This window comes from Vidua macroura, chromosome 30, assembly GCF_024509145.1.
Source record: "Vidua macroura isolate BioBank_ID:100142 chromosome 30, ASM2450914v1, whole genome shotgun sequence".
NCBI classification, from domain to species: Eukaryota; Metazoa; Chordata; class Aves; order Passeriformes; family Viduidae; genus Vidua; species Vidua macroura.
The window spans coordinates 2211327-2236609 of NC_071600.1; the positions used below are offsets into that span (position 1 = coordinate 2211327).

Below are 25283 nucleotides of genomic sequence, written 5' to 3' on the forward strand. Positions count from 1 at the left end.
GCACATGTCCTGCCCTCCTGCTCTGCTGCCAAAGGCAGCAGTGATGGGCAGCTCTGGGCACCGCTCTGGGCACGGCCAGCATGGCCTGGGCACCGCGGGCGGCTGGGACAAGGGGACAGGAGCCTTCAGCTGACGGGCGCTTTCTGCTTTCTCTCCTTGCAGCCGGGCTCTGCGGGTGCTGAGGCTGCTCTGGGCTCTGCCAGGGCTCTGTTGGAGCTCAGCACCGGGCCAGAATCAGCCAAAGAAGAAATGGTGTGCCCTGCAGCACAGCCTTGCTTGAGCATTTCAGCAACACAGCTCAAGTTTGCAGAGTGTACACCTCCCAGGGAAAACATGCCACCACCCAAAAAATAAACTTGTTCAATAACTTCTGAAATGAAATCAATCTGGGATGACCCCAGCTGCCATTTTGCAGCTTGCTCAAGCTGTAGCTCAGCCCTTCTCTGAACAGTTCTCTCTCCCACCTGCCTTTTACTCCCCATCTGCTCCCTCTTTTCCTCCAGTTAATTCCCAGCCCGTGGCAGTCTCCATCACACTGCTGCCTTCCTTGGTGCCCCTCACCACGAGGAAGGCTGAGCCCCCGACCTCGGGACTCATCCTGCCACTGGCTGAGGAACAGCAATGTCTCAGAGGTCTGGTTGGATTTTAGTGTCCTTCAGAGCTGCTCTCCAGCCCTCAGCTCTCCTCACTGCTGAGCTCCCACTCCCTTTTCCTTGTCCTTTCAGCAGGATGAGCTCTGTGAATCCCCTTGGGCCTCCCCACTCTACCCAGCCCATGCCCCCACCTCAGTTAGGCTGAAGCTGCAGCTTCTCTGTCTCCTCTGGCACACCAGTCCAGTCCCCTGTGCGGGGAGCCCCAGCCCCAGAGCACAGCACTCAGCAGTGCAGCCCGGGCTGGAGCAGCTGCCCTGCAGCCCTGGCTTGGCTCTTGGTGGCAAGGGAATGCTCCCTGTTTGCAGCTGTCCCTGCAGGATGGCCCCAGGGCAGAGCCCAGCCGGGCTCCCACTGCAGCCCCTGAAGCTTGGGGCAGACAGGGGTCCCAGAGCTGAGGTTCACGGGGAGCACCCGCAGCTGTGCCTGGCACTCTGTTGCTGTGTGTCACAGTGCAGGCTGGCTTGTACTGGGTGAATGGACCAGCCCCTGCTTTGACTGACAGGGGCCTCGCCCATCACATCTCTCCCGAGGCTGCAGGCATTTCTCAGGCCAGAATCTGAAGGGGAGCAGCCAGAGGGCCCTGGGGACTCTCTGTTGGTCAGACACCTGGCACAGGCTGTGCAGATGGGCTGGGGAGCCCTGAGCCCTCTGGGCAGGTGGCCCCATACCTGTCACAGGGTGGGGCCACATGCAGGAGCATCATTACTACGTCAGTGGGCTGTTCTTTGGTGAGATCCAGCAGGGCCCTGTTCAGCCTGTGCTCAGCAAACTGATTGTCCATGAGCCACTGGTGGATGTACCTCACCATGGCGGGCAGCTGGAGAAGGCACGGGGAGACTTGGAAAGCTGCCAGAGGGAGGAATGTCCCCAGCTTCCCCAGAGAAGTGCTTCCCTCCCCACCACACTGCCATGGCCTCAAAGGCTTCCAGTGACCAGCGGGCATGGCTTGGGAGGCCAAGCAATTCCTGGGAGGATCAAACCCTGGGCCACAGGCTGCTTATTTGCTTTGGATTGCAAAACCCCCCCTCTAGGAGCATATCCAGCAGGACAGCACAGGTCTTGGCTTTGAAGGTGTGTGAATATGCTCTGAGCCCTGTGCCCATGGTGTGGGTCTCTTCCTCCTGAATCCTCTTGATGAATTTGCAAACCAGGTGTAGGAGAAGGGCAGGAAGCCAGGGGTGTTCCACGGAATGCTCCAAGCACGGTGCTCGGCTGAGCGGTGCCAGCAGGCCCAGCCCAGGTGGGGATGGCTGCAGGTACCTGCGCTGTTCTGCGGAAGAGGCCACGGGCAGGGTCCTGCTCTTGTGTGCGGTCCACGGCTGCATCTGGCAAAGAGCGAGCGCAGCCAGAGCTGAGGGGCTGCGGGAGAGGCCGGAGAACACAGCCCAGCCCTGCGCTCCCCAGGCAGGGACAGCCCCGGGATGCCCCAGGGGATGGAGCACGGCCGCTGCGGGGTGTCTGCCCGGCCCCTCTTCCGTCCTGTCCGTGGGCATGTCCCCAGGGGATGGGATGGGATGGGATGGGATGGGATGGGATGGGATGGGATGGGATGGGATGGGATGGGATGGGATGGGATGGGATGGGATGCCATGGGATGCCATGGGATGCCATGGGATGCCATGGGATGCCATGGGATGCCATGGGATGGGATGCAGTGGGATGGGATGCAGTGGTGCCAAGCTGGCTGCAGGCACCAACCCTAAGCCCAGCTCTGCCACTCACCCTCCTGTAGAGTCTTGAACCGCACCACCTCTTTGATCTCCTCTACTGGGGCAGCTCCAGGGCCTTCTTCCTCCTCCTGCACCCAGGCCAGCTTGGGCACTCTCAGGGATCTCTGCTCCATGGCAGTGACTGGATTTGAGGCTACTTGCAGGAGAGATGCCTCGGAAAAGCTCCGAGTCAGCAAGTCCTGCAGTCGTGCCTGGAAGGCACCTTCAAGAGAGAAGCCTCAGGAAGGCTACAGGACAGCAAGTCCTGCACTCTGGTCTCAAGGGCTCCTGCCACAAGGACAGGAGAATCCTGTCAAGGATTGATTGTGGTCTGGCCTCGAGGGCACCGGTGGCAGGGATGGGAGATGCCTCCGGGGCACCAAGTCCCACGGTCTGCCCTCAAGGGCACCTGCAGAAGAGAAGCCTCGGGAAGGCCACAGGTCAGCAAGTCCTGTGGTCTGGCCTCAAGGTCAGTTCCAGGAATAACGCCTGGGAAAAGCTCCGGGTCAGACACGAACGAGTGCGCTGTGCGGGGGCTCCTCACGGCACCGCTCTGTCCTGTCCTGTGCTGTCGTGTGCTCCAAGCACTGTGGCGCGGTCTTGTCACTGCCAGCTCCTGTGTCACCCCATGTCACAAAGGGCCCTTGGACACGCTGTCCCGTTCCATGCCACGGTGACCACGCAGCACCGTGTCACAAAGGGGCCCTGCACACACTGCCCCCTGCCCTGGGGCTGACCCCAGCCCACCCAAAGTGGCCCAGGTTGGAAGGAATTCCTCACCCCAAGTGTCTAAGACAGCCTGACAGGGTCTTTAGGAACGGCTCAAACCATCAGCAAACGCTGCCCTGCTCTGCGGGCTCAGGGCAGCAGAAGGAGCCCCCAGGGCTGCCAACGCAGCTGTGCTGGGAAGGGCACGGGGCCTTCCACAGAAGCTGGCACGGCCTCCTTGGGACACGTCCCGGCTGGTGGCCATCCTAAACCCGCGGGTGTGACACAGACAAGGAACGTGTGGGCCAGGGCACCAATGCTGCTAGGAGCCCTGGGGCCCGGGGAGCGCTGACATCAGCAGGTGTGGCAGAGTCCCTGCCCCAGCAGACCTGCCACCCCCCGAGCCCTGGCAGCTCTGGTGCCCTTCTCCTGCCCCAGAGACCTGTGCCCGTGGGGGGCTTCTGCGCCAGAGGGAGCCAAAGCCCACGTGCATTGGGGGCTGCGCTCCTGCCTGCAGGGGCTCTTGGCAGGAGCACCTGGAGCAACTGCTGGCAACACTTGGTCTCTGTCAGAAGCTCTTACCCCATGCTGAAATTATTTTCTCATTGAAGTTATTGCCTTCAGCACAAAAACACCTTAGTGGCAAAGGCACAGAAGAATCTGGCAAGTAAGAATCCTCACTTCAGGAAAGCTTTCCTTCCCATTGTTCAACTCAAGTAGTTCCAAATATTTGCAAACTTCCCAAATTAATTTGGATGGCGTGAGGAGGTGAATAGTTGGAATTTTGCTTCCCATCTCAAAGCAGCAACTCATTTGCTTTAACCTCATCCACTGAGGATCACTTTACAGAACATAAGACTACACAAAAAAAGGGCAAAAACAAGGGCCATTCTTTGGTTTTCTATGAAGGGATGATAATATCCTAATTCTCTTAAGGAAAAAAGCTCTGAAGAAATGAAAGTCCACTCAGTGGTACAAAAGTAGCCCAAAGAAATGAGTAGATGGCAAAAGGGCTAATCCTCCCCTAGTACAGATATCTAAGTGGCCAGTAAAGTGCAGCTCTCCCCTCTTGTTCCCTGCAGCAGAATCAGGACCATGAAGAGGAAAAGTCACAGATATTCTTTCTGCCCTCCTTAACCAAAGCTGTGCCAAAGCACAGATGCTGCCTTCCAACTGACTCAAATTCCAGCCTAGATGTCTCCCCTTCCACACAACTCCTTCTCCAACACCCCACCAGCACCAACCCCCCCAAACTCCCGCACAGATCCCTCAACACCCCGCCAGGAGCCCCAGCTGTCCCCGTCCCTCCGCAGAGCTTCCCCACCCTCCAGCAGACGCCCTGGTTCCCTGCAGGTGCCGTGGGATGGCACTCAGGAGGATCTGCTCCAAGGCCTTCCCCTGGAGCACGCTCAGGCTGCCAGGCCTGTGGTTCCTGGATCATCCTTCCCACCGAGCCTTCCTGTGCACGGCTGTTCCATTTGCACCTTTGCGCTCAGCTCGGACTTCTCCACTGACCCACGAGTGCTGGTTGGAGAGGATGGAGAGCAGCCTGGCAAGCTCTTTCTCCAGCTCCCTCTTTACTCTTGGGGAGGTAGAACATTCCACAGGAAAGCAACTGCTGCCACAAGGAGTGGGTGGCCTCAGGCACCTTTGGCAATGAAACGAGGCCTTTGTTTGACAGAAGGAAGCACAAGCAATTCACATGAGTAAACAAGTAATTAGCACAGACCTACCTAAGTACTTAGCACCAGTTAGCATAAGAAAAACCTGGCAGGCCTAACTTGACCTGAGAGTGACTTGACAAAAAGCTTTAGCCATAGTCTAGCAGAAGAACTAAGGGCAGGTGTGGAGTCAGCCCTGTGCAGGGAAGCCATGAGGAAGACTTTGTGCTGCTTTGGGGCATGGAGACGGCTCCTGGCCAGGGCCTGGACATCAGCTTCAAGTACAGCAATCTGACACAATGTATTTCTAACCCTCTGCCTATCGAATCACCTCAGCAGTGTAAAGATGGACGGTATGTTTGATACAATTCCTACATCAACCCACTGAAATTTATAGGTGGTGGAGAAACATTCCAGTGGGTGCAGACCCCTGCCCTCCTGCCAGGTCAGTAAAAGGGCTTTTGGCAGACAGTGCATTTGTCTGCCGATTTCTTTGAATAAGGGAGACCCCTCAGGACTGCTGTATCCTGAGGGAACTCCATTGGCCTTGACCTGTAGGCACTGCACAAGCTTAAAATCAGCTGCCTCAGCTTCCAAGACCTCTCTTGGCCAGCATCCTGACGTGGATGCAGGACTGCTGCGAGGCACTGCTGGGACCCAGCGGGACGGGACCGGCTGTCTCGTGTCCACGTAGCACCCCCTGACACAGCCAGGGTCATCCCGAAACCAGAGAAACGCTCATGTGTCAGTACAGGGGAGCAAGGAGCACGGGGCTCCCCTCAGGGTATCTCAGCTGGGCTCGCTCCACAACACAGCCCCACTTTAAGGCCTGCTGATGCCCAGCTGCCAGAAATGCCTACCTTGCTCTCTCCAAGATGCACGGGGAGAGCCAATGAGCAGGATGCCTTGGGAGGTAAACTTTCCCAGCCTTTTCTGAGGCCAGGGACACACCAAGATCAGCCAAGACTCTCCACGCTGCCTGGCCCTCACAGCCCAGCTCTCTGCTGGCCCTGGGCCACAGCCGCATCCACCAAGCAAGAGGCAAATGCATATTGCCAAGAGTTGAAACCCAGCAGACAGGGAAGATGTGAAAAGTGTGTGCATAAAGGCCTTTTAATTCACAGCTCTCAAAGAGAGCTCTGGGGCTCGTGGCTGGACAGAGATGCTGCTGCTCAAGCCTCTGTCCAAAGGGGGGAACACACCCTGCTGCAGGTGCTTGGGTTGGTCTCCACAGGTCCAGGCGGATGCCAAACCTGCTCTTCACAGCCTTCTCCCTTGCCCTGCCCCTCTGCCAAGTGCAACAAGCCTCAAAGACTGAAAGGACCACAGAGAGACAAAGGGGGACACTTGCACCTGCCTGACTGGGAGCTCCCTGGGAAGCACTTCCCTTGAGAAGCAAGCCCCTTTCTTCCAAAGGCATTTCCCCAAACGTGTAGCTTTCCTGGGGAACACCAAGACACTCTTAAGAAAAGCTGGCAAGGCTGAATGACTTCAGGTCCTTTCAGGACAGGCACTCCAGCTGTAGCTCCTATTCCCCCAAGTGTGTTTCCAGGTGGAGGTTCAGAGGTGCAGCCCCAGGCCCTCTACAAACACAGGCTGCCTGCTGCCTCTTCACCTGCCTCACCTCCTGCCTGGGGTCACAGCAGCAAAACCAGGCTGTTCCAGCCAGAGCCCAGAGCCCTGTTCCCGCAGGACGCTCTTGCCAGCACCTTCCAGGAGTCTCCACTGTGCACGCAGCGCTTTTCATGCCCACTCTCAAGAGCCTTTGGAACGCAGAGCACAACCTGGCTGGCTCTGCCACCAGCACAGCCCAAACACAGGCGGAGGAAGAAGCAGCAGGGGTTGTTTTGCGGCCATGCCCAAGAGAATTTTGATATGAGGATCTATGTTTACCCCTGAAAGAATTTTCTACCAAGGTTGTTGACATAGAAACCAAGAAGGGAAGAAGGATAAATAAGAGAAACCTGCAACTGCCTATTCCAATAAGCACTTTGCTTGTCTCTCGTGACCAATGAGTAAAGTGTAAACTTAGGAGCTTTGTAAGAATGTCGAAAAGGCATGCATGCTAGAATAAAAACAGGGTTTGAAGCCTTCTGGAAATGGAGGGTGTTGCTTTGTATTGTCTCCGTCTCTACCATGACAGAGTACTGCATCCAGCTCTGGGTCCCCAGCACAGGAAGGACATGGTTCTGTTGGCTCTAGTCCAGAGGAGGGACAAAATGCTCTGAGGGCTGTAGCCCTTCTGCTTTGGAGACATGCTGGGAGAGCTGGGGGTGTTCAGCCTGGAAGAGAGAAGACTCCAGGGAGACCTGATTGCTGCCTTTCAGTACCTTAAGTGGGCTGGTAAAAGAGATGGGACAGAATTTTTTGTAAGGGCCTTTTGTGACCAGACTGTGGGGGAATGGTTTTAATCCAAAGGACGGTTGATTCAGACGAGATGAAAGAAACCCACTTTTTACACTGTAGGTTTTGAAACCCTGGCACAGGTTGCTCAGAGAGGTGGACATCCATCCCTGCAGTCATTCCAGCTCGTGCTCTGAGCAACCTGACCTAGTCAAAGGTGTCCCTGCTCACTGCAGGGCATTGGACTAGATGGCCTTTAAATGTCCCTTCCAACCCAAGCCATTCTGTGCTCCTGTGCTCCATCAAAGCAGTGTGGGATTAGTGCTGGGGTGATTATGCTGGCACCTGTATTTTGGCAGTTGTGCCGTTTAGCAAATGGCCAAGAGAGGATTGATGGGCTGGGCAGTGAAGTCTGCAAATAACACACAGTGTGCTCAAGGAGAAAGAGGAGAGGAACACAGCTTCCAGTTCAGATAAATGCCAGCATTTTGCTGCCCATCCCATGTTAAGAAAGAAAGGAATGTCCTGATGATCCCTTTGTGTGGGTGCCCTATTGGCGGTATCAGAATTGTGTTCTGTAAGACAGTTAAGTTGTTACAGCTTCTTGCCCCATTTCTCACTGGATAAAACCCAAATACTGCATTTTTCCATGTCTACTTTCTTCCAAGTCAAGGCAAATCTTGTTCATTATCGAGTGGGACATATTCATCTGTTCACAAGCAAATTCTTCCTGCCATTCACACAATGTGGATTTGCTCGAATCAGACTGTAATTAAGGTCTACCTCTCACTAGTATTAAAGTTGATGCATTGTGAGGCAAGGTGTCGAGTAATTTGTCCTGGTGTCTGGCCCTGTAGAGGGTTTTTCTGTAATTAAATGACATTTGAAGACAGCTGTATTCTACCATACTTCTGGCATCCTAGAAATGAAGAAACAGCCTTCGAAACAGGATTTTATCCTTTCTTCCTCTTCCTCCTCCCAGGAATTTTAATCTCTGAGGTCTAAGCTCTTCAGCTGCCTCACAAACATTGTTTTAATTCAGACAGGCATCCATGCAGTGAGCCACAAATCAGGACTGTGGCTGTGAAGCTTGAAGCAATGCTGGTTTATAGCACTAAAAATAATAATGCCATGGTGGGTGCATTTCCCTCAGCGTTCCCCTGGGACTCAGCAGCTGGGGGCGTTCCCTGCACATCTGGACACGCCGTGCCCGGCACAGAGGGAAGGGATCCATGGCAGCCTGGCTGCCCCGCTGCTGCTTTCACGGCCTGCAGGGCTGTTTCCCAGCCTGGCCTGGCTGCAGCTTCTCCCCAGCCTCTGCAGGAAGGCATTTGGCAGCAGCTGACAGGGAGCCCAAACTGCACCATGGGCCACGCACACCCTGAGATCCCCTGCAATTTCCTGGTCACCACCAGATAAAGAGGGGTGGTGGTTGGGAGATGGGAGGGCCCTGCCCTCCGTTCCAAAGCTTGGATGACTTCCTGAACCTTATTAATGTCTTTGACAAGCATTGCCTCCTGAAGATGCCATTTTCCTGTTGGGGAACAGGCCCACCTGATCCAGCTGTCCCTTTTCCCTTCTCCAGAGATGGACAGAGAGGCTGTGCTGAAGGCTGAGTTTCCCAGAGGAAGCAGTGGCTCATTGGCAGCCTCTGCTGCAGGAAGGGAGGCGATGCCAGGCACAGTCACTGGAGGTAATTGCTGTGTCCCTGGGCCTGAGCCCTGCTGAGGCTTGAGCTGCCCTCTCTGCTGCTTGGCAGTGCAGGCACAGCCCGGACAAGACCGGCACAGCCCAGAGGAATTATCCCGAGCTGGCTCAGGGCACTCGGGTACTGAGCAGTCCTGCTGGGGTCCCTCCGTGGAAGACACATCCCAAAACCCGTGAGATACTGCACAGGGAGCTCATGGTGGGGAAAGGGCAGAGGGCAGGAGCAAGGCTCCAGTGTGTCCTGAGAGGGACTGGCTATGTCCCCTTGGGTGGGGGGAGTTTCCCAGCAGAAGGAGGGATGGAGGTTGAGAGGTATAGTTGTAGCACTGCCTGCTGCAGTTTTCCCAGGGATATAGTGAGGGTCTCCTGTGTGGGAGGGAGAGAGCCCCAGGGCCCTGGGCTGCTCCAGCTGCCCTCCCAGGCAGGTGGAGGTTCCTCATGGTACCAAGGCTCCATTGCTACCGTCCAGAACCAAGGAGACCATTGTGACATCATGGAACCTCGTGGAACCAAGGCTCCATTGTTACAGTGCAGAACCATAGAGATCATTCTGACATCCTGGAACCTCGTGGAACCAAGGGTCCATGGTTACAGTCCAGAACCAAGGAGGCCATTGTGACATCCTGGAACCTCGTGGAACCAAGGGTCCGTTGTTACAGTCCAGAACCAAGGAGACCATTGTGACATCATGGAACCTCGTGGAACCAAGGCTCTGTTGTTCCCGTCCAGAACCAAGGATACCATTGTGACATCCTGAAACCCCGTGGAACCAAGGGTCCATTGTTACAGTCCAGAAACAAGGAGACCATTGTGACAGTGCAGAACCTTGTGGGACCAAGATTCCATTTCTATGCAGTGACGCTTCATGGAACCAAGGAACCAGTGTGACACAGCAGGGCTGCATGGAACCAACGGTCCATAGAGATACTGTGGATCCAAGGAGACCATGGTGATGCTGTGGAACCTCATGGAACCAAGGGGCCATTGTGACACAGCAGAATCTCTTGGAATCAAGGCAACCAGCTTAGGCTATGGAACCTCATGGAGCCAAGGGGCCACTGTGACCTTGTGGGGCCTCATTGGAACAAAGGACATGGTTGATAGGACAGAAGCTCCTGGAAACTGTGGGACATTGTGACACTGCAGAGCCTCATGGAACCAAGGAGACCCCTGTGACACTGAGAACCTTATGGAACCAAGCAGCCATTTTCACCCTACAGAACCAAGGAGACCATTGCTGACAGAACAAAACCTCATGGAACTGAGGGGCCGTTGTTATACAGCGAGGCCTCGTGGAACCAAGGGGCCGTTGTGACACTGTGGGGCCCCTTGGAACCAAATATTCATGGTGACACAGCGGGGCTGCTTGTAACCAATTGTCCATTGTGATACTGCAGATCCAAGAGGGCGGGTGACACGATGGCAGTTCATGGAACCAAGGGGCTGCTGTGACACACCAAGGCCTCGTGGAACCAAGGAGAGCATTGTGGCAGTGCGGAACCAAGGAGGCCATTTTGAGAGTACAGAACCAAGGGTCCATTGTTATACAGCAGGGCCTGATGGAACCAAGGGGCCATTGTGAAACTGTGGGGCATAATGGAGTCAAGGACAGCACTGATACTGAAATGTGCTGGATAGAAACCTTCTCACACAGTTCTGAGTATTTGAAAGTAGATATTCTTTATTACATACAGCATGGCAGTCATTTGGCTAATCCTATATCCATTTGAGTGCAGTGAGCATCGAGTGAAGAATTTTTTGCAGACACACTGATTACATATTCATGAGCTATCCCCACTTCCTTTGACTTTATTTGACATAGTTGCACCCCTTATCAGAAGTCTTTATGTGGTTCTTTGGGGTCTGTCTCCAACATCCAGTGTCCTTTTTAGATGGCTGTTCCTCAACTCCTGCTTTTGAGTAAGGGCAATATCATTGCTTTGCATAACTTCTGCTTTGTCAGCCTTGCAGAGCAGAGCTGGCATCCTGCTTGTGCTTTGCATGAGTTACATCCTTTATCTGTTCCTCCAAGGTTGTGCTGTTCTGTTCTACTACCCTCATCAAGTCCCCCCTTTTCTTGAGACTCAGTTCCTTATGGGCACCGGTCTCTCAATATCTCTATTTTGTTTTATAGTGTAGGGCACTATAACACTGAATTGTGATGCAAGCTAAATCCATACAGCAATTATTGTGGTGACCATTATAAACAGATGTTTTAGCCAAACCCAGCTGGGTAACCATGAAGGAAATTTGGTCCAGATTTCTTTAAATCCCCCGGATTTTCATCTGAAACCTCCCCAGGAGGTTTCATCTTGAGCTGTGCATTGAAAGAATTTTTAAACTACAACACTCTGTCCCAAAGTCAGTTCTTTAGCTTTCTTGATGAAGAGAAGAACAGCTGCTACTGCCCTCAGACAGCCCAGCAGCTCTGGCTGACATTGTCTGGTTGCTGTGAAAAGTAGGCACAGCCCTGCTCCGGTCCCCACGAACTGTGACAGCACTCCCCGTGCTGGGTTTTGTCTCTCACATGGAAAAAGCAGAACCAATGGGTCCATGGGGTCTGAGAGCCCCAAAGCAGGGCCCGCATGAGGGCTCGCTGGAGCTGTGAAAAGGCAGCCCATGCCACACCAGTCCAGACTATAAAGCCCTGCTGAGCTGCCTGAGCTCACACAGAGGCTTTAGCAGCAGCCCATAATTGCTGATGCACAGCTGACATCATCCCACACCCCGAGAAATGCCTGTGACTCTCTCATTGTTCGTGGCTGTGGGACTTGCCAAATTGCTTCTTTTCCTTCCTGTCCCAACCTCCTTTGTCCCTGGAGGATTTTGAATCCCAGGCAGGCTTCTGTGCTCTGGACTGTTTGTACTCTGTATCCACTTAGTCCCACAAAATTCCACAATGCCACAGTCTGATCCCTGAACTGCTGCTGAGTTTCAGTTTCAGAGATGAATGCCATCTCCAGACTGGAACAAGACTCCAAAGAGGGTTCTGATGTTTCCATTCCTCCAGTTCTTTTGCCACTTGGTTTCCATATATCACGGGGGTATTTTTAAACTCCTGTGGTAGAACTGGCCAAGTCAGCTGGGCTCTTCTCATTGTGTTTGGACTGTCCCATTCAGAAGTAAATATTTCTTGACTTTCACTACTCCAAGAGATACAGAAAAAGCCACTTTCGAATTCTACACTGTCAACCATTTTAATTTTTCACTCTAGGTTGTTAGCAAGGTACAAGGATTTGCTATGGACGGGTGTATATCTTCTACTGTCTCATTTATGGCTCTAGGATCCTGTACCAGCCACTAATCCTCATCATTTGCCTTCTTAACTGCAAAATAAGGCTCTTAAATTTGGATTCATATTCCTTCAACAGGCCTTATTCTATAAATTTTTCTTTTATAGATCTAATCTTCCTTTTCTTTTATAAACCTATCCAAGGGATAATAACCCCTTACAACTTTCTTTTCTCAAAGCATATTGCTTCTGCCTTACTGGTCCTGCTCAGGGTTTCAATTTGTTTCTCACAGGCTTTGCTTTTCTGGGTCACTGGGGCACCTCTCCAGTCCAGACTACCAGATTTACTGCATCCTCAAGTGATACAGATGGCAGATGGATCACATCTGAAGATTGGAGTGTAAAAACAGAGGCTTCCACATAATTAGATTTTGGAGTAATAACCTGCATTTTGCCATTTAAATCTTGATTTTAGCATTCAGGTTTTCCAATAAATTGTCCAAGGAGAGGCTTAAGTAAATTGAGTAGATACAAAAACTGGGGAGTCACCCATTGTTTTCCTAATTTAAAATCAATGGGCTGGAAAAATGGCTGAGTTTCATGACTCCCTGTTGCACCAATGGTTGTTATAGAATCATTACTCAAGTTTCCTTTTACTGTATTTAGCACAGAGCAAGCAGCTCCTGTAGCCACTAAAAATCCTAACTCCTCATTGACCTCCTCATTGTCCCAGCTTAGCTGTGACCGGATGTTCTGCTGGGAAAGAATCCTCTGGTCCCCCGCAGTGACCATCGGTGATGGCCACGAGAGGGGAGTTTCGTGTTGTACCTGCGGACAGTCCCTTTTCAAACCCCTCTCTTTCTTACAGTGTGCACATTGATTAACAGCAAGTCTCTTTTCTTCCTTCCTCTGCTCTTCTTTGATGAGCCCTCAGGGGAAAGATTGACTGAATTGTGGAATAACTCACTTTGGAAGAGTGTCCTTTGCAACAGAGCCTTCAACTGCATCAAATGTGGCTTCACTTACAGCTGTTCCGATTGCTTCTGATAATCCGCCTGCCCTGTGGTCTCTGGAGTGTGGAAGCATCCTATGGAATTGGAATTTGCTCAGTTTTACTCAGCTGTGCGGCAGAAGCTGCTACAGGGGGGTCTCTGAAGCAGTCAGAGCCTCCACCCAGGGTGGGGATCACTGCATTTATGCACAAGAATCGGCCTGGGCACAGCAGGATCTGCTCATCTCTAGGGCTGCCCCGAGTCGCCACCTGGAGAGCTCCCAAACATTTCAGTCCCACAGTTAATTTTGAAGGTGACTCATTTGTGCTCATTTTAGAGTTGGTTCATTTTGAGGGCTCTTGACTGAACTCAGTCACTTGGTTTCAAGTTGATGGCCTGTCTCAGACCAGGCTCTCCTCTGCTCTGGGTGGACAATGCGATGGGAGAGCCCTTGGGCCACCCAGGGGACCGATAACTTCAGTGCTCTGGTTGCACATGAACAGAGCTTTGTTTCACTGCTTCAGACCCTCCCTCTCCTCTTCTCCCCTGACATTTTAAATAATCCTATTTTCAAAGTCATCTGCTCTGCTCCTCTCCATGTTGAAAAGCAAATCAAAAAACCTGAAAAGGAGAACACCAGTCTTTATTGCATATATTTTTTCTCATACATCTTTTCTTAGCTGTGTATTTTGGTTTCAAAACAGAGTAACTTAATTACTTAATTAATCAGGGATTTGAGACTTGAAAAGTGAGTTTCATCTACCCCCCTGCAGGCACCCAGGAGAATTTGTTTTCTCGAGGCTCCCTCTGTAGCCAGTGGAGACAATAGAACATTTGGAGGCTGGGTACTACCAACTGGCACATAAAACAAAAATTACAAATCTCTTCCTGGCACTTTTCCCTTGCTCTGCACAGGTTCATTTTGGTGCAGACAGGGGACAGCTCAGATTGTGACACTCTGTGTGGATCCATAATAAATTCCAGTCCTCATTTAGAGTACTAAAAATCCAAGTTCTACTTGGTCCCTATTCTGCCCTCCCCATTCCTTCCCTGAAGAGACAGAGAGGAAAAAGCTGTGGGAGAAAGCAGAGGGTTGCAAAAGAGATACTTGGGATTGCTTCTTTTGGAAGCAACAGTTCCTCAGGGACTCCTGGTCCAAAGGCAAGTACTGAAAAGTAGAAACAAGGAAGTTCAATGCACAGATTTGGTGTAATTTCAGCGTTTAGTGTTTGTGCTGTAGATGAGAGGTGTTTGGCGCATGGGTGTGACAGATGTTTGCAGTAGGTCTGAGTGAGCTGGGAATTTCCCAGGAATGGGGGGAAATAGCCAATAGTTCCTTAGAATCCTCTGTTCTGGTGAAAGAATTCTTTGGGAGTGTTTGGAAAGGGTAGAAAGAACACAATAAAATCTCTAAGGTCTCTACCTGAAATGGGAAAGAGAACAATCAGGGTGTGAGAACTGTTTGAAGCACAATCTCTGTGCTCTATAGCAAGACTGCAGGAAAAGAAAATAGCAGAGAAGGAAGGATAGAAATGTTTGTCCAGACTGTGAAATGATCCCACTTGGTTTTGCCATGTTCCTGTCTCAGCAGGATGAGCTGGAATTCAGCATGGGACCAGAAAATGAAACAGCAGTTACTGAGTTCATCCTAGAGGGTTTCCCAGAGCTTGATCCGAGACTGCAGGTATTTTTCTCTCGGGTCCTTCTGCTCATGTACCTGACAACAGTGATGGGGAATGCAACCATCATTTTCCTCGTGTGTGTGGATCACCAGCTGCAAACCCCCATGTACTTTTTCATCAGCAACCTGGCCTTCCTGGAGATCTGCTTTACATCCTCCACAAGCATCAAATTGTTTGTGATGCTGAGCTCTGGTCACAACACTCTCTCACGAAGCAGCTGCTTTGCCCAAAACTATTTCTATTTTGCCCTGGGCTGCACAGAGTTCATCCTGCTCGTTGTCATGTCCTTTGACCGCTATGTTGCCATCTGCCAACCTTTGCTCCATGCTGCCATCATGAAGCCTCAGCTCTGTGTCCACCTGGTTGTTGCTGCTTGGGTCCTCGGCTTTGTCCGTCTGAGCTACCGGCTGTTCTTCCTCTCGGAGCTGTCTTTCTGTGGCTCCAAGATCCCCCATTTCCTTTGGGACAACTCCCCCTTGTTCAAACTGTCCTGCTCTGACACCAGCCTGCTTTGGAAAATAGACTCTGTCTTCTTAGCGTGTGTCGTGCTGGGTTCCTTATGTTTGACTCTGGCATTTTACACCTGCGTCCTTTTCTGTGTTCTGCATCTTCCAGCAGCCTCTGGGAGGAAGAAAGCTTTGACTACGTGTTCTTCCCATCACATCACCTTGTCCATTGCCTATGGGAGCTGCATTGCTCTCTACACGTGTCCTGCAGAAGATGTTTCCTTGAGGACCAACAGAATTGTAGCTCTGCTCAACACAGTCCTGTACCCATTCTTAAATCCATTCATCTACAGCCTTCGGAACAAATCTGTGATCCTGGCCCTGAACAAATCCATTGCCAGGGCAAGAACAAAGCTTTTCCCCTAACCATGGTGCATTTCTGGAAAGCCATCCCAAGAATCTGATGCCACCTGTTGCACAATACCAGTGCCTGTGAGTGCAGCCTCCAAACAGGGCTGCCTCAGGAGACTGATGCTCCTGCTGGCTTGTGTCAGGTTAAGAGATAAGAGACTCATCTGCACACCCAGACAGGGCACCAACAATGGCAGGAGGAGAAACTCAGTTCATTCTCTGCCCTGGCTGCTCCCAGGCCCATCACTGGAGAGCCCCCAGCTCATTAAGAGCCCATCTCCAAAACAGAGAAGAGCTGAGAGGAACAGTGGCAAGTGACAATCCAAATTACAGCTCCTGAGCAATGGACACCTTGTCCCAGCTCCTTTCCTGGGACAGCCATCAGCCCTCGTGTCCACATTTGAAACCCCAAAGTCACTGAGAGCAGGTCACCATTTGGACTAAGAGGATTGCTGCCCTGGCGTGTAGGACACATTTTGGGATGAAGGAAGAGGAGGAGCAGTTTTGGATAGCACAGGACTTGTGGGAAGGTGAGGGGAGGACCCCAAGCAGAGCAGTCTGTCCTGTCTTCTCATTAAACTTGAATTCTCCCCCTGTGTGAGCAAATCTCTGTTCTGCCTGAGCATGGGAGCCTGGGGGTGTGAGGGCAGCAGTTGGGTGAGGGCACCAAAGAGCCCACCTGCCAACGGTGCTGGCCACAGAGTGACCGGAGGGACTGGACTTAGGGGTCTGGGGGTGTGGGGTGTGTCTGGTCTGCACCAGCACCTGGAATGGGGCTGTGGGCTCAGGGCTCAGATGCCCAAGTGCCTCAGCTGTGAGACTGGAATCCAGGGGAAGCTGCTGAGCAGACGAGTGTCCGAGCACAGCTGTGCAGGGATCCGTGCACAGGTATGACTATGGAATGGGACAGACTGGACCAGGATAGTCCCGCTGGGAATGATCTGCAGTTCAGACCAGAATGAGGGTCTGGTCCAACTGCCCGACCCCTCCAGGGTCACCAAAAGTTAAAGCAGGCATTAGGGCACTGTCCAAATGCCTCTTAAACACTGACAGGCTTGGGGCATCAGCCACCTCTCCAGGAAGCCTGTTCCAGTGCTTGACCACCCTCTCAGTAAAGAAACCCTTTCTCCTGTCCAGTCTAAACCATCCCAGTACAGCTTTGAACCCTTCTCAGATGTTCCAACATTAGATATCAGGGAGAAGAGAAAGGGAAATGCAGGGCAAAGGCGGGGGCAGCGAGATGGGAGTGTGCAGCCTGCAGGGACACAGCAGCAGCTGTGGGACACGCAGGACAAGCTGTGCTGGACACGGCCAAGGGCCCTGGCAGGGCTGGCAGTGCCCAGGAGAAGCCCAGTCTGGGTGCCCCGGGGCACAGCAGTGTCTGTGCCACCAAGGGCTGTCAGGAGACACCTTGTCCTGAGGCCCTGGGGCCTCCTGGCACAGCCCCAGCCAGGCTGGGCACTGTCAGCCCCTTGTCCTGCCCTCAGCATCCCCCCCTAGCCCACATCCCAGTGGCCTCAAGGATCTGCTGGAAGGAGTCCCTGGGGAGCCTTGCTCAGGAATGGCCCTGGGGGCTCCACAATGCTCCCAGGCACTGCAGGTTTTTCAAAGGACTTTGCCTTTGGCTTTTGCCTTGGAGTCTCTGAGAGCTTTGTGCAATCATGGCCTCCAATTATCTACTGTAATTAGTCCCTGGAGAGGCTTTGTCAGGAACAACACTCAGTGGGGCTCATTAATGCTTCAAGATACTTCAGTTCTTTTAAGGTACTTGGTGTTTCACTTTTGCTACAGACTCTGTGAGAGGTTTGTGCAATCATGGCCCCAATTATCTGCTTTAACGAGTCCCTTGAGAGATTTGCACTGACACTCAGTGGGGCTCATTAATGCTTTGAGATAGTCAACTTTTTTCAGGTACTTTGGATTTTCCTTTCCACACTGAGAGGTTTTTGTGCCATTTTGAGTCTCTGAGAGGTTTTTGTGCCATCCTGGCCTCCAATTCTCTCCTCCAGGGAGTCCATGAGGAGCCTGTGTTGGGGATGGACCTCAGTGGGTCCCATTAATGCTTTGAGACAATTTGGGGTTTTTGTCTGCCTTGGACTCCTGGAAAGGTTTGTGCAATCTCCTCTCAGGCCCTGAGGTTCCAGGGCTCAGCTCCAAATGCACCACGGAGCTCATTAGGATCAAGCAAGTCCTGACAAACCATGGCTCTGCCTTGATTTCCCTCTTGTCTGGGGCAGTTCATCAGGAAGTTTCTGTAGTGGTTTTGGTTCACCAATTTGAGATTTCTCGGCCAATGCATCAATTAGTGTGGTGGGTTCAGTGCTGGCTAATTACCAGTGCACTCACTACAATATACTTACTAATTTCCTGCTGTGAGGTAGGATTAGGAGAAAGGCAAGGTGGGCTCAAAACTTTAAAAGGGTATAAAGAAAAGTTTAGAATAGTAAGTAAAAGAAAGAGTAATAAGAATATTCTGTGTAGATAAGAAGGACAGTTCTATTCCATAGGAAGAAAAGCACAGAGCCCCAGCATTTCAATGGCAGAAGAAGAAAGAGGTGGCTCCTGAGAGGCCAAGCCAGCCAGACCTCTCTGTCCTGGTAGCTTTTGTCTGAAAGCAACCCTTGGATATAGGGAATTTTGGAGGTGGAACCCCAGTTTTGGCCATTTCTGCATAGGTAAGTAGGACGGTTCTTTTCTGTAGGAAGGAAAGCACAGAGACCAAGAATTTCAAAGGCCGAAGAGAAGAGAGGTGGCTCCTGGGAAGCCAAGCGAGCCAGACCTGTTTGTCCTGGCAGCTTTTGTCATGGAGGAAACCTTGGATACATGGAATTTGGGAGGAGGAATCTCAATTTTGACCATGGATAACTTGAGAAGAAGAACGGTTCTTATTCATTGGAAGGAAAGCACTGAGCCCCAGTGTTTTGAAAGCAGGTGAGAGGCAGCCCCCAAGAGGCCAAGGGCACCCAGACCTGTCTGTCCTGGGAACTTTCCCTGGGGAGCAATCCTTGGATGTACAGAGTTTTGGAAATGGAATCCCAGTTTTGGCCATAGACCCCTGGAGGAGAAGGAGAGTTCTCTGCCATAGGAAGGAAAGCCCAGAGCCCCAGTGCTTCAGGGGCAGGTGAGAAGCAGCCCTCGACATGCGAAGGTCAGCCGGACCTGCCAGGTGGTCCCCAGGAGCCCCAGCCAGCCAGACCTGTTCCATGTTCCCTTGGTTTTGTGCAGCCCCACAGTGTCACAATGGTCTCCTTGGTTCCATGAGGCCCTGGAGTGTCACAATGTCCCCCTTGCTTCTGCAGTGTCACAATGGCCCCGTGCTTCCATGAGGCCTTGCAATGTCACAATGGCTTTGTGGTTCCACAAAGCCCTGATGTGTCACAATGGCCCCTCGGCTCCATGCGCCCTCGCTGTGTCACAACGGCTCCTCTGTGACACTGCGGGCTCCACAAGGTCACCACGGACCCTTGGTTCCTTGGGGCCCCCGAGTTCCACAATGGTCTCCTTGATTCCATGAGGCAGCACAGTGTCACAATGGCCCCTTGGTTCCATGAGGATCTGGAGTGTCACACAGGTTTGTGACATTTGTCCTTGCTGCCCCTCACATCCCACTGCCCCACAAACAGCCCCGAGCCACCCATGAGGGACAGGCCCTGCTGTGCCAGGCTGGGCTCAGGGCTTGGCCTTTCTGCTTCCCCCAGCCAGCCCAGGCCTTGCTCAGCATTGCAGTTCCCTGCTCTGAGCCTTTGGCTCCCTGCAGTCCTGGCCTCAAGGAGCTGCTCTCACCAGTCCCTGGGGAGCCTTTGGCAGTCCCTGCCCTCAGTGGGGCCCAGTGATGCTCCAAGGGACTTGGAGTTTTGCTTCTGACTCCTTGAGCAGCTTCTTTGACCTTCTCTGAGTGCCTGAGTGTCCTGGACTCAGCCCCGAATCCAAATCTTCAAGTCTCCAGGGCTTGTGCAGCTGATTGGAGTCAGTTTGGAGTTCTGTTAAGGAGGAAGATTTCAAAGTGAACCTCATGACTTCTTTTCTTTAATCAAGTGAGTATTTTTTATTTCCCAGTTCAGAGAAGAGCTGATAGGAGCATTCCCCAGGTGACCTTGATGCTCAGTGTCTCCTTAGGAGGTCTGGGCATGTAGAAGAATGAGCCCCTGGAGGGCTGACCCTGTTTGGACAAGCTGCTCCTCAGCCCCAGCCTCACCATGTCTGACATGGCCCACCTGGCACTGACATCCCTGTGCCCTGCAGCAGAACCTTGTCCCTGAGCTCTGCAGCTCCATGTCCCAGCCCATTGCACTGTGTCCCACCTGCTCTCCTCAGGGCTCTGCCTGCACACAGGCCCAGGAGAAGTTTTCCTCTTGGGAAGGAAAGAATGGAAAAGCCTGAGCAGGTTATCCTACACAACAAACCCCACTCAGGAAGCACCTGCTCAGTACAGGCTGCCTGGAGTGGTGTCACCTTTCTACAAGGGACAGTGTGGCCAGAAATGATCTCTGGAAGCAGAATTCTCTGAGTCTCCCAGCTGAATTCTCTGTCCTTGTCCTTTCCCTGGATCTCGGCAGCAGATGGAAGCTGCTGGTGCCATCCTCACCTTTAAGCTCTCTTTTGAATGCAAACAGATGTTCCCAGCTGTGTTAAGCAGGATTTGCTCCATGTTTCTATAAATCTTTTGTGTTCCCCATGGAAGGAAGGGGCCATTTTGGCACTGAGGGGGTGACGTGGAAGCAAGGAGTCAACTGTGACCCTGGGGTCCCATGGAAGCAAGGGGCCATGGTGACACAGCAGGGCCACGGGGATCCAGTGGTCCATTGTGACACTGTGGATCCAAGGAGGCCATGGAGACACCCCCAGAACCTCATGGAACCAAGGAGCCCACGGTGACCCAGCGGGGCTGCATGGAGCCAATGGCCCATGGTGACACTGCCCATCCAAGGAGGCCATTTGGACACTGCGGAAGCTCATGGAGCCAGGTAGGCCATTGTGACACTGAGGAACTTCATGCCACCAAATATCCATGGTGACACAGCAGGGCACCACGGGAACCCAGGAACCGCTGCTGGCAGTGCGGAAACTCATGGAACCAGGGGCCCTTGTGGCACTGCAGAACCAACACAGCTGCTGCACCTTGTCCCCTGGGCCTGCACAGCTCCTTGGGAGGCACGGCAGGAGCAGCACCCTGGGAGCCTCGGGAATGCCCCTCTGGGATCCATGGCACACGCTCCCAGGGGCTGGAATTCCAGTTCCCAGCCAGGAAAAGATCTTCCTGCCCCTGAAGGCAAAGCTCTTAACAAGGAGCCAGGAGCCAAGTGGAGCAACATCCTACAGTGACATTTCACTGCCAGCCTTCATAACTTCACCCATGGTGGTTGTAGCTCCTGGATTGGGAATGAAATCAGGGCAGGGCCTTTGGTGGGAGCTGCCCTGTGTCAAGGGAGACACTGAGAGAGAAACAGAGCAGGCAGAGAGGCAGAAGAGAAAAGAGGACACAAACACAAACAGCTGAGAAGGCGGCACTCGGGAAAACAAACCAGAACTGATGGAAAATGAATGGGACAGGAATCAATAATTCTGAAAATTTTATTTACTGCTAAAATACATCCCACCCACCCAGTCCCACAGAACCCCAATCCCACTGCTCCAAATTTGGATCCCACTTCTCCCAATCTTATTCCAACCCCATCTCACACTAGAGGCTAAGGAATTGAGTAATTTTGGCATGGGATTGGGGTTTTTTGAGGTTAGAACAAGCCATTTTTAGATGGGATTGAGACTATTTTGGGGTAAGATTGCGTTGTTTTCAGTGGGACTGTTGTTTGTTGTTTGGAATGCAGATAGATGAAGAACACTGCCCAAAATCCCTCAAGGACCAACAAATCTTCCATACTATATCCCCAAACCATAAATTCCCCCTCAATTAGCTGTGTAATGCGGAGACTTAAGACATCTCTGACAAATTTCTTTCTTTTTGGTCCTTTTTCAGGTGTTTTTAAGGGATGAAGATAGATCAGACGAATATTAGGGCCATACCAAAAGGATAACCAGCCAGGTGTCTTCCCAACATGGATCACAGGGAATGTGGGTCACCGGGGCTCTGACCTCGGTGGGTCCCCCCATGGGGGATGGAGTTGGAGCAGTGCACAAAGCTCTTCTTTCCGTTGGGGCTCTTGCAGGGCTTCCCTTACCGGTGGGTCTGCTGGTGTCGGGTCAAGGCAGAGCTGCTGGAGAAGCTCTTCCCACACTGGGGACACTCGTAGGGCCTCTCCCCGGTGTGGACGCGCCGGTGCCTGATGAGGTGGGAGTTGCGCTTGAAGCCCTTCCCGCAGTCAGGGCAGAGGAAGGGCCTCTCCTTGGTGTGAATCCGCTGGTGCAGGAGGAGATGCGAGCTGGTCTGAAACCTCTTCAGACACTGGGGACACTCGTAGGGCCTCTCCCCAGTGTGGGTCCTCTGATGGCAGATCAGGCTTGAGCTCTGGCTGAAGCTCATCCCACATTCCCCACACTCGTAGGGCCTCTCCCCGGTGTGGATGCGCCGGTGCTTGACGAGGGTGGAGTTGTGCTTGAAACCCTTCCTGCAGTCAGGGCACAGGAAGGGTCTCTCATCTGTGTGAATCTGCTGGTGCAGGAGGAGACTGGAGCTGGTGTGAAAGCTCTTCTGACACTCGGGACACTCGTAGGGCCTCTCCTCAGTGTGGACCATTTGGTGGATGATCAGTTTGGACCTCTGGCTGAAGCCCTTCCCACATTGCTCACATTTGTATGGCCATTCCCCACTGTGGATGATCTGGTGGCTGATCAAGTGGGACCTTCGGCTGAAGCTCTTCTCACATTCCCCACACTCGTAGGGCCTCTCCCCAGTGTGGATGCGTTGGTGGATGACAACGGCAGAGCTGCAGCTGAAGCCCTTCCCACACTCCCCACACCTGAAGGGCCATTCCCCGGTGTGGATCATCTGGTGGCAGATCAGGGTGTTGCTCCGCCTGAAGCTCTTCCCACACTCCAGGCACTTGTGGGGCTTCTCCCCATCATGGAGCTGCTCATGGACCACCAGCTCCGAGCTCTGGCTGGAGCTCTGTCCACCTTCCTGGCACAGGGTGGGTCTTTCCTCCTCAGAGCACCCTGGGCTGGGTTTGCAGCCCCTCCTCCTGTGGGATCTCTGGGGATTTTCCTCCCCGTTGGATTTCTGCGCTGTGGAGCTGCTCAAAATGGCGTCTTCCATGAGGTTCTGCCGTGGGGATTTGTCCTCCCTGGTCTCCATCCTCAGCTCCTGGTCTGGGGGGGGAAGGACAAAGAGAGGATGGGATTTGCCTCCGTGCCAGAGGGAAGGGGAAGGAGATCCCCCCAGTGCGTCCCCGGCAGGATGGCGTCGGCAGCAGGGTTGTCCTGCAGCCAGGGGCCATGGAGGACATGGGGGAGATGGAGCAGGAGAGAGGGGGAAAGGGGCACTGACTTCCTCCTCACCTGCCTGGGTGTTCCAGGGCTCCTTCCTCGTCCTTGCAGCCTCCTCCACCATGTGGCAAAAATTTGGGGATGGGAAATTCTGTTCTGGGAAGAAAACAAATGGTGCGCACATTGAGTTTTGTACTGGTTTGGAGCAAAGCAGGGGGAGAATTTATGCCAGAATTACAATTTAATGAGAAAATTAAGATCAAGGCAATTATCCAGAAACACTGGCTTAATCTGACAGAGTCAGGATATAACCTGACACCTCGTTGGGCAGGGTGGTGGTAGCAGTCTGATGAAATGGTGGCTGCAGTCCTGTTGGAGTGATGAACGTGATTCTGTCAAAGGGTTGATCCTGTAGAAGGGTCTGGTCTTCCTCTGAAGGTCCAGTGGTGCTGATGGAGCTCTTGTCCTCTGGGAATCCAGTAGGCAAGGTGCTCCTGGTGTTGCAAGGGTGAGATTATATCCAGGTAGGAATGCTTGGTTCCTCCCCCTGGGCAGAGCACCCCACAATGGGATGATGTAATTTTATCAGTCCTGCAGTGACACTCAATGGCCCATTAACAGAAGATGGCCCCTGGAGGGCGTTATCAGGGCTGAGTCATGGCAGAGATAAAGAACACTGCCCCACCTGTTTATCACAGTTCATGAAGATGGTGACTGAAAACACACTTTTGGTTCCATCTTACATTGTCACCTGAAACAGTGAGGCAATCCCTGCTCGGGGTGGGGGGTGAACACCACCCCCCTTACCCAAACTGGCTCAGGTGTAAAACCCCCACCCTGGGAAGGCCCCGCACACAGGGGACAATGTCACCCTTGCCCTGCCCCAGGGGAGGTCTCTGTCCCTGTCACTCCCTTGCTCTCCCCCTTTTGCTCTTTCTTTCCATCTCTCTCTCTACCTCACATTTACTCTTCAATAAAATCCTATTTGGTCTCATTAGTAACTTAATAGGGGCAGAGGCATCTCTCTAACAATTTGATTAACCAGATTGCTACATTATTTTGGCGCAGTGAGTTCAGGGCACTATTGTCTGACCCCAAGTGCCTTTGACAACAGCATGGTTCCCTCCTCTGAGCAGGTTCTGTCTCTTTCTGGAGGAACTCTTGGAAACTTGGATGCAGCTTCCGCTGAGGGACTTGTGGAAGAACTTATGAGGAAAATGGCTGTTGTGGGTGGCCAGTGTAAAGAAAATATTTTGCTGTCCTGCCTTGAAAAGTTTGTTAAAATCACTGGAGGAAAGGGAGGAAATGATACCAGCAAGACTGACAAGGATCATTCACCCCAGGGAGAGGAACACAAGGCTACTCAAGTCCTACAAGAAGCCCAGCTCAAGTAACTAAATTCCCAAATAGGTTTGAGGGCTTTGCCAGATGTCAGAATCATTATTTTCTTCGTCCCTGTCACCTTTGTGACAGCTACACAGAGCTTTCCCTTCCTTTTAATAATCTGTATTGGGCCAAATTTCCACTTTTTTTTTTTTTTTTTCAGAACCTTCCAACATCGAGCTGGAGCTGTGCAGGAACTGATGAAACTTGGAATTGCCACAAAATTGCTTCTATTGTCAGTTTTTTCCTATTTGGGAACTTGTGGCAAGAGCAAATATTCCTCAAGGCATTTTATGTAGGGTTAAGTTTGATTTCTACCAAGTTAATTTTGTCTGGTGCCCAGGGGATACTCGAGGGGTCTCTGTGCCTCTCGCCCTGGATGATGCTTGGGAGGGGCTTGGGGGAGTTATCCCTGTCCCTTTTACCCCGGGCCATTCCCTATGGGGTTTCCATTGTTCTCACCCTAGGGAATGCCTGGGGGCATCTCCTCTCACCCCTGTGCCAGGTGGTGCTTGAGGGAGTCTCTGTCCCCTCACCCTGGGGGATGCTCAGGGGGTCTCCATCCTCTGTCCTCAGGGAATGCTTGTGCAGGGCTGGGGACCAGGGGCTCTGTGTCCCTCTCACACTGAGGGTGCTCGGGGCTGGGGGGGCTCTCCGACCTTCTCATCCCTGGGGAGGCCGGGGGGGTCTCTGTCCCTCTCAGCCCTGGTGTGACCCCACCCAAACATCATCGGGGTCAGAGGGACAGAGACACCCCCAAACCCCCAGAAGGGCTGAACCTGGGATTTGGTTTGGACTGAGGATTTAGGAAGGGGCTGGAATTGGGGCTGGGGTTGGAGCTGGGACTGAGATTTGGATTAGAGCTGGGATTGGGGTTAAGCTAGACATGGGATTGGCTTTAGGGCTGGGGTTGGGATTGGGTCTGGGGCTAGACGAGTCTGGCACTGGGATGAGATTAAATACAGAACTGTGAGTG

The 25283-nt window shown here is 52.6% G+C and overlaps 1 protein-coding gene, 1 long non-coding RNA gene and 2 pseudogenes across 2 annotated transcripts; 3 read left to right on the forward strand and 1 right to left on the reverse strand.

The window, feature by feature from the left end:
- Positions 1 to 25283, forward strand: part of LOC128820667 (uncharacterized) — a 2212279-nt pseudogene that overhangs the window by 1092908 nt on the left and 1094088 nt on the right.
- The window catches only part of LOC128820669 (uncharacterized), a 1091286-nt pseudogene that overhangs the window by 92508 nt on the left and 973495 nt on the right, over positions 1 to 25283 (reverse strand).
- LOC128820679 (olfactory receptor 6M1-like) lies at positions 14532 to 15583 on the forward strand. Its single transcript, XM_054001494.1, has one exon. The coding sequence runs from the start codon at positions 14558 to 14560 to the stop codon at positions 15557 to 15559; it is 1002 nt and encodes a 333-aa protein (XP_053857469.1). The 5' UTR covers positions 14532 to 14557; the 3' UTR covers positions 15560 to 15583.
- Positions 20343 to 21579, forward strand: LOC128820790 (uncharacterized). Its single transcript, XR_008440949.1, has 2 exons — positions 20343 to 20508; positions 21519 to 21579. It is a non-coding gene; the product is annotated as an uncharacterized LOC128820790 (long non-coding RNA).

Excerpts from the sequence above, each read along its gene's own strand:
- LOC128820679 (XM_054001494.1), top strand. The coding sequence starts at position 14,558 with ATGATCCCACTTGGTTTTGCCATGTTCCTGTCTCAGCAGGATGAGCTG.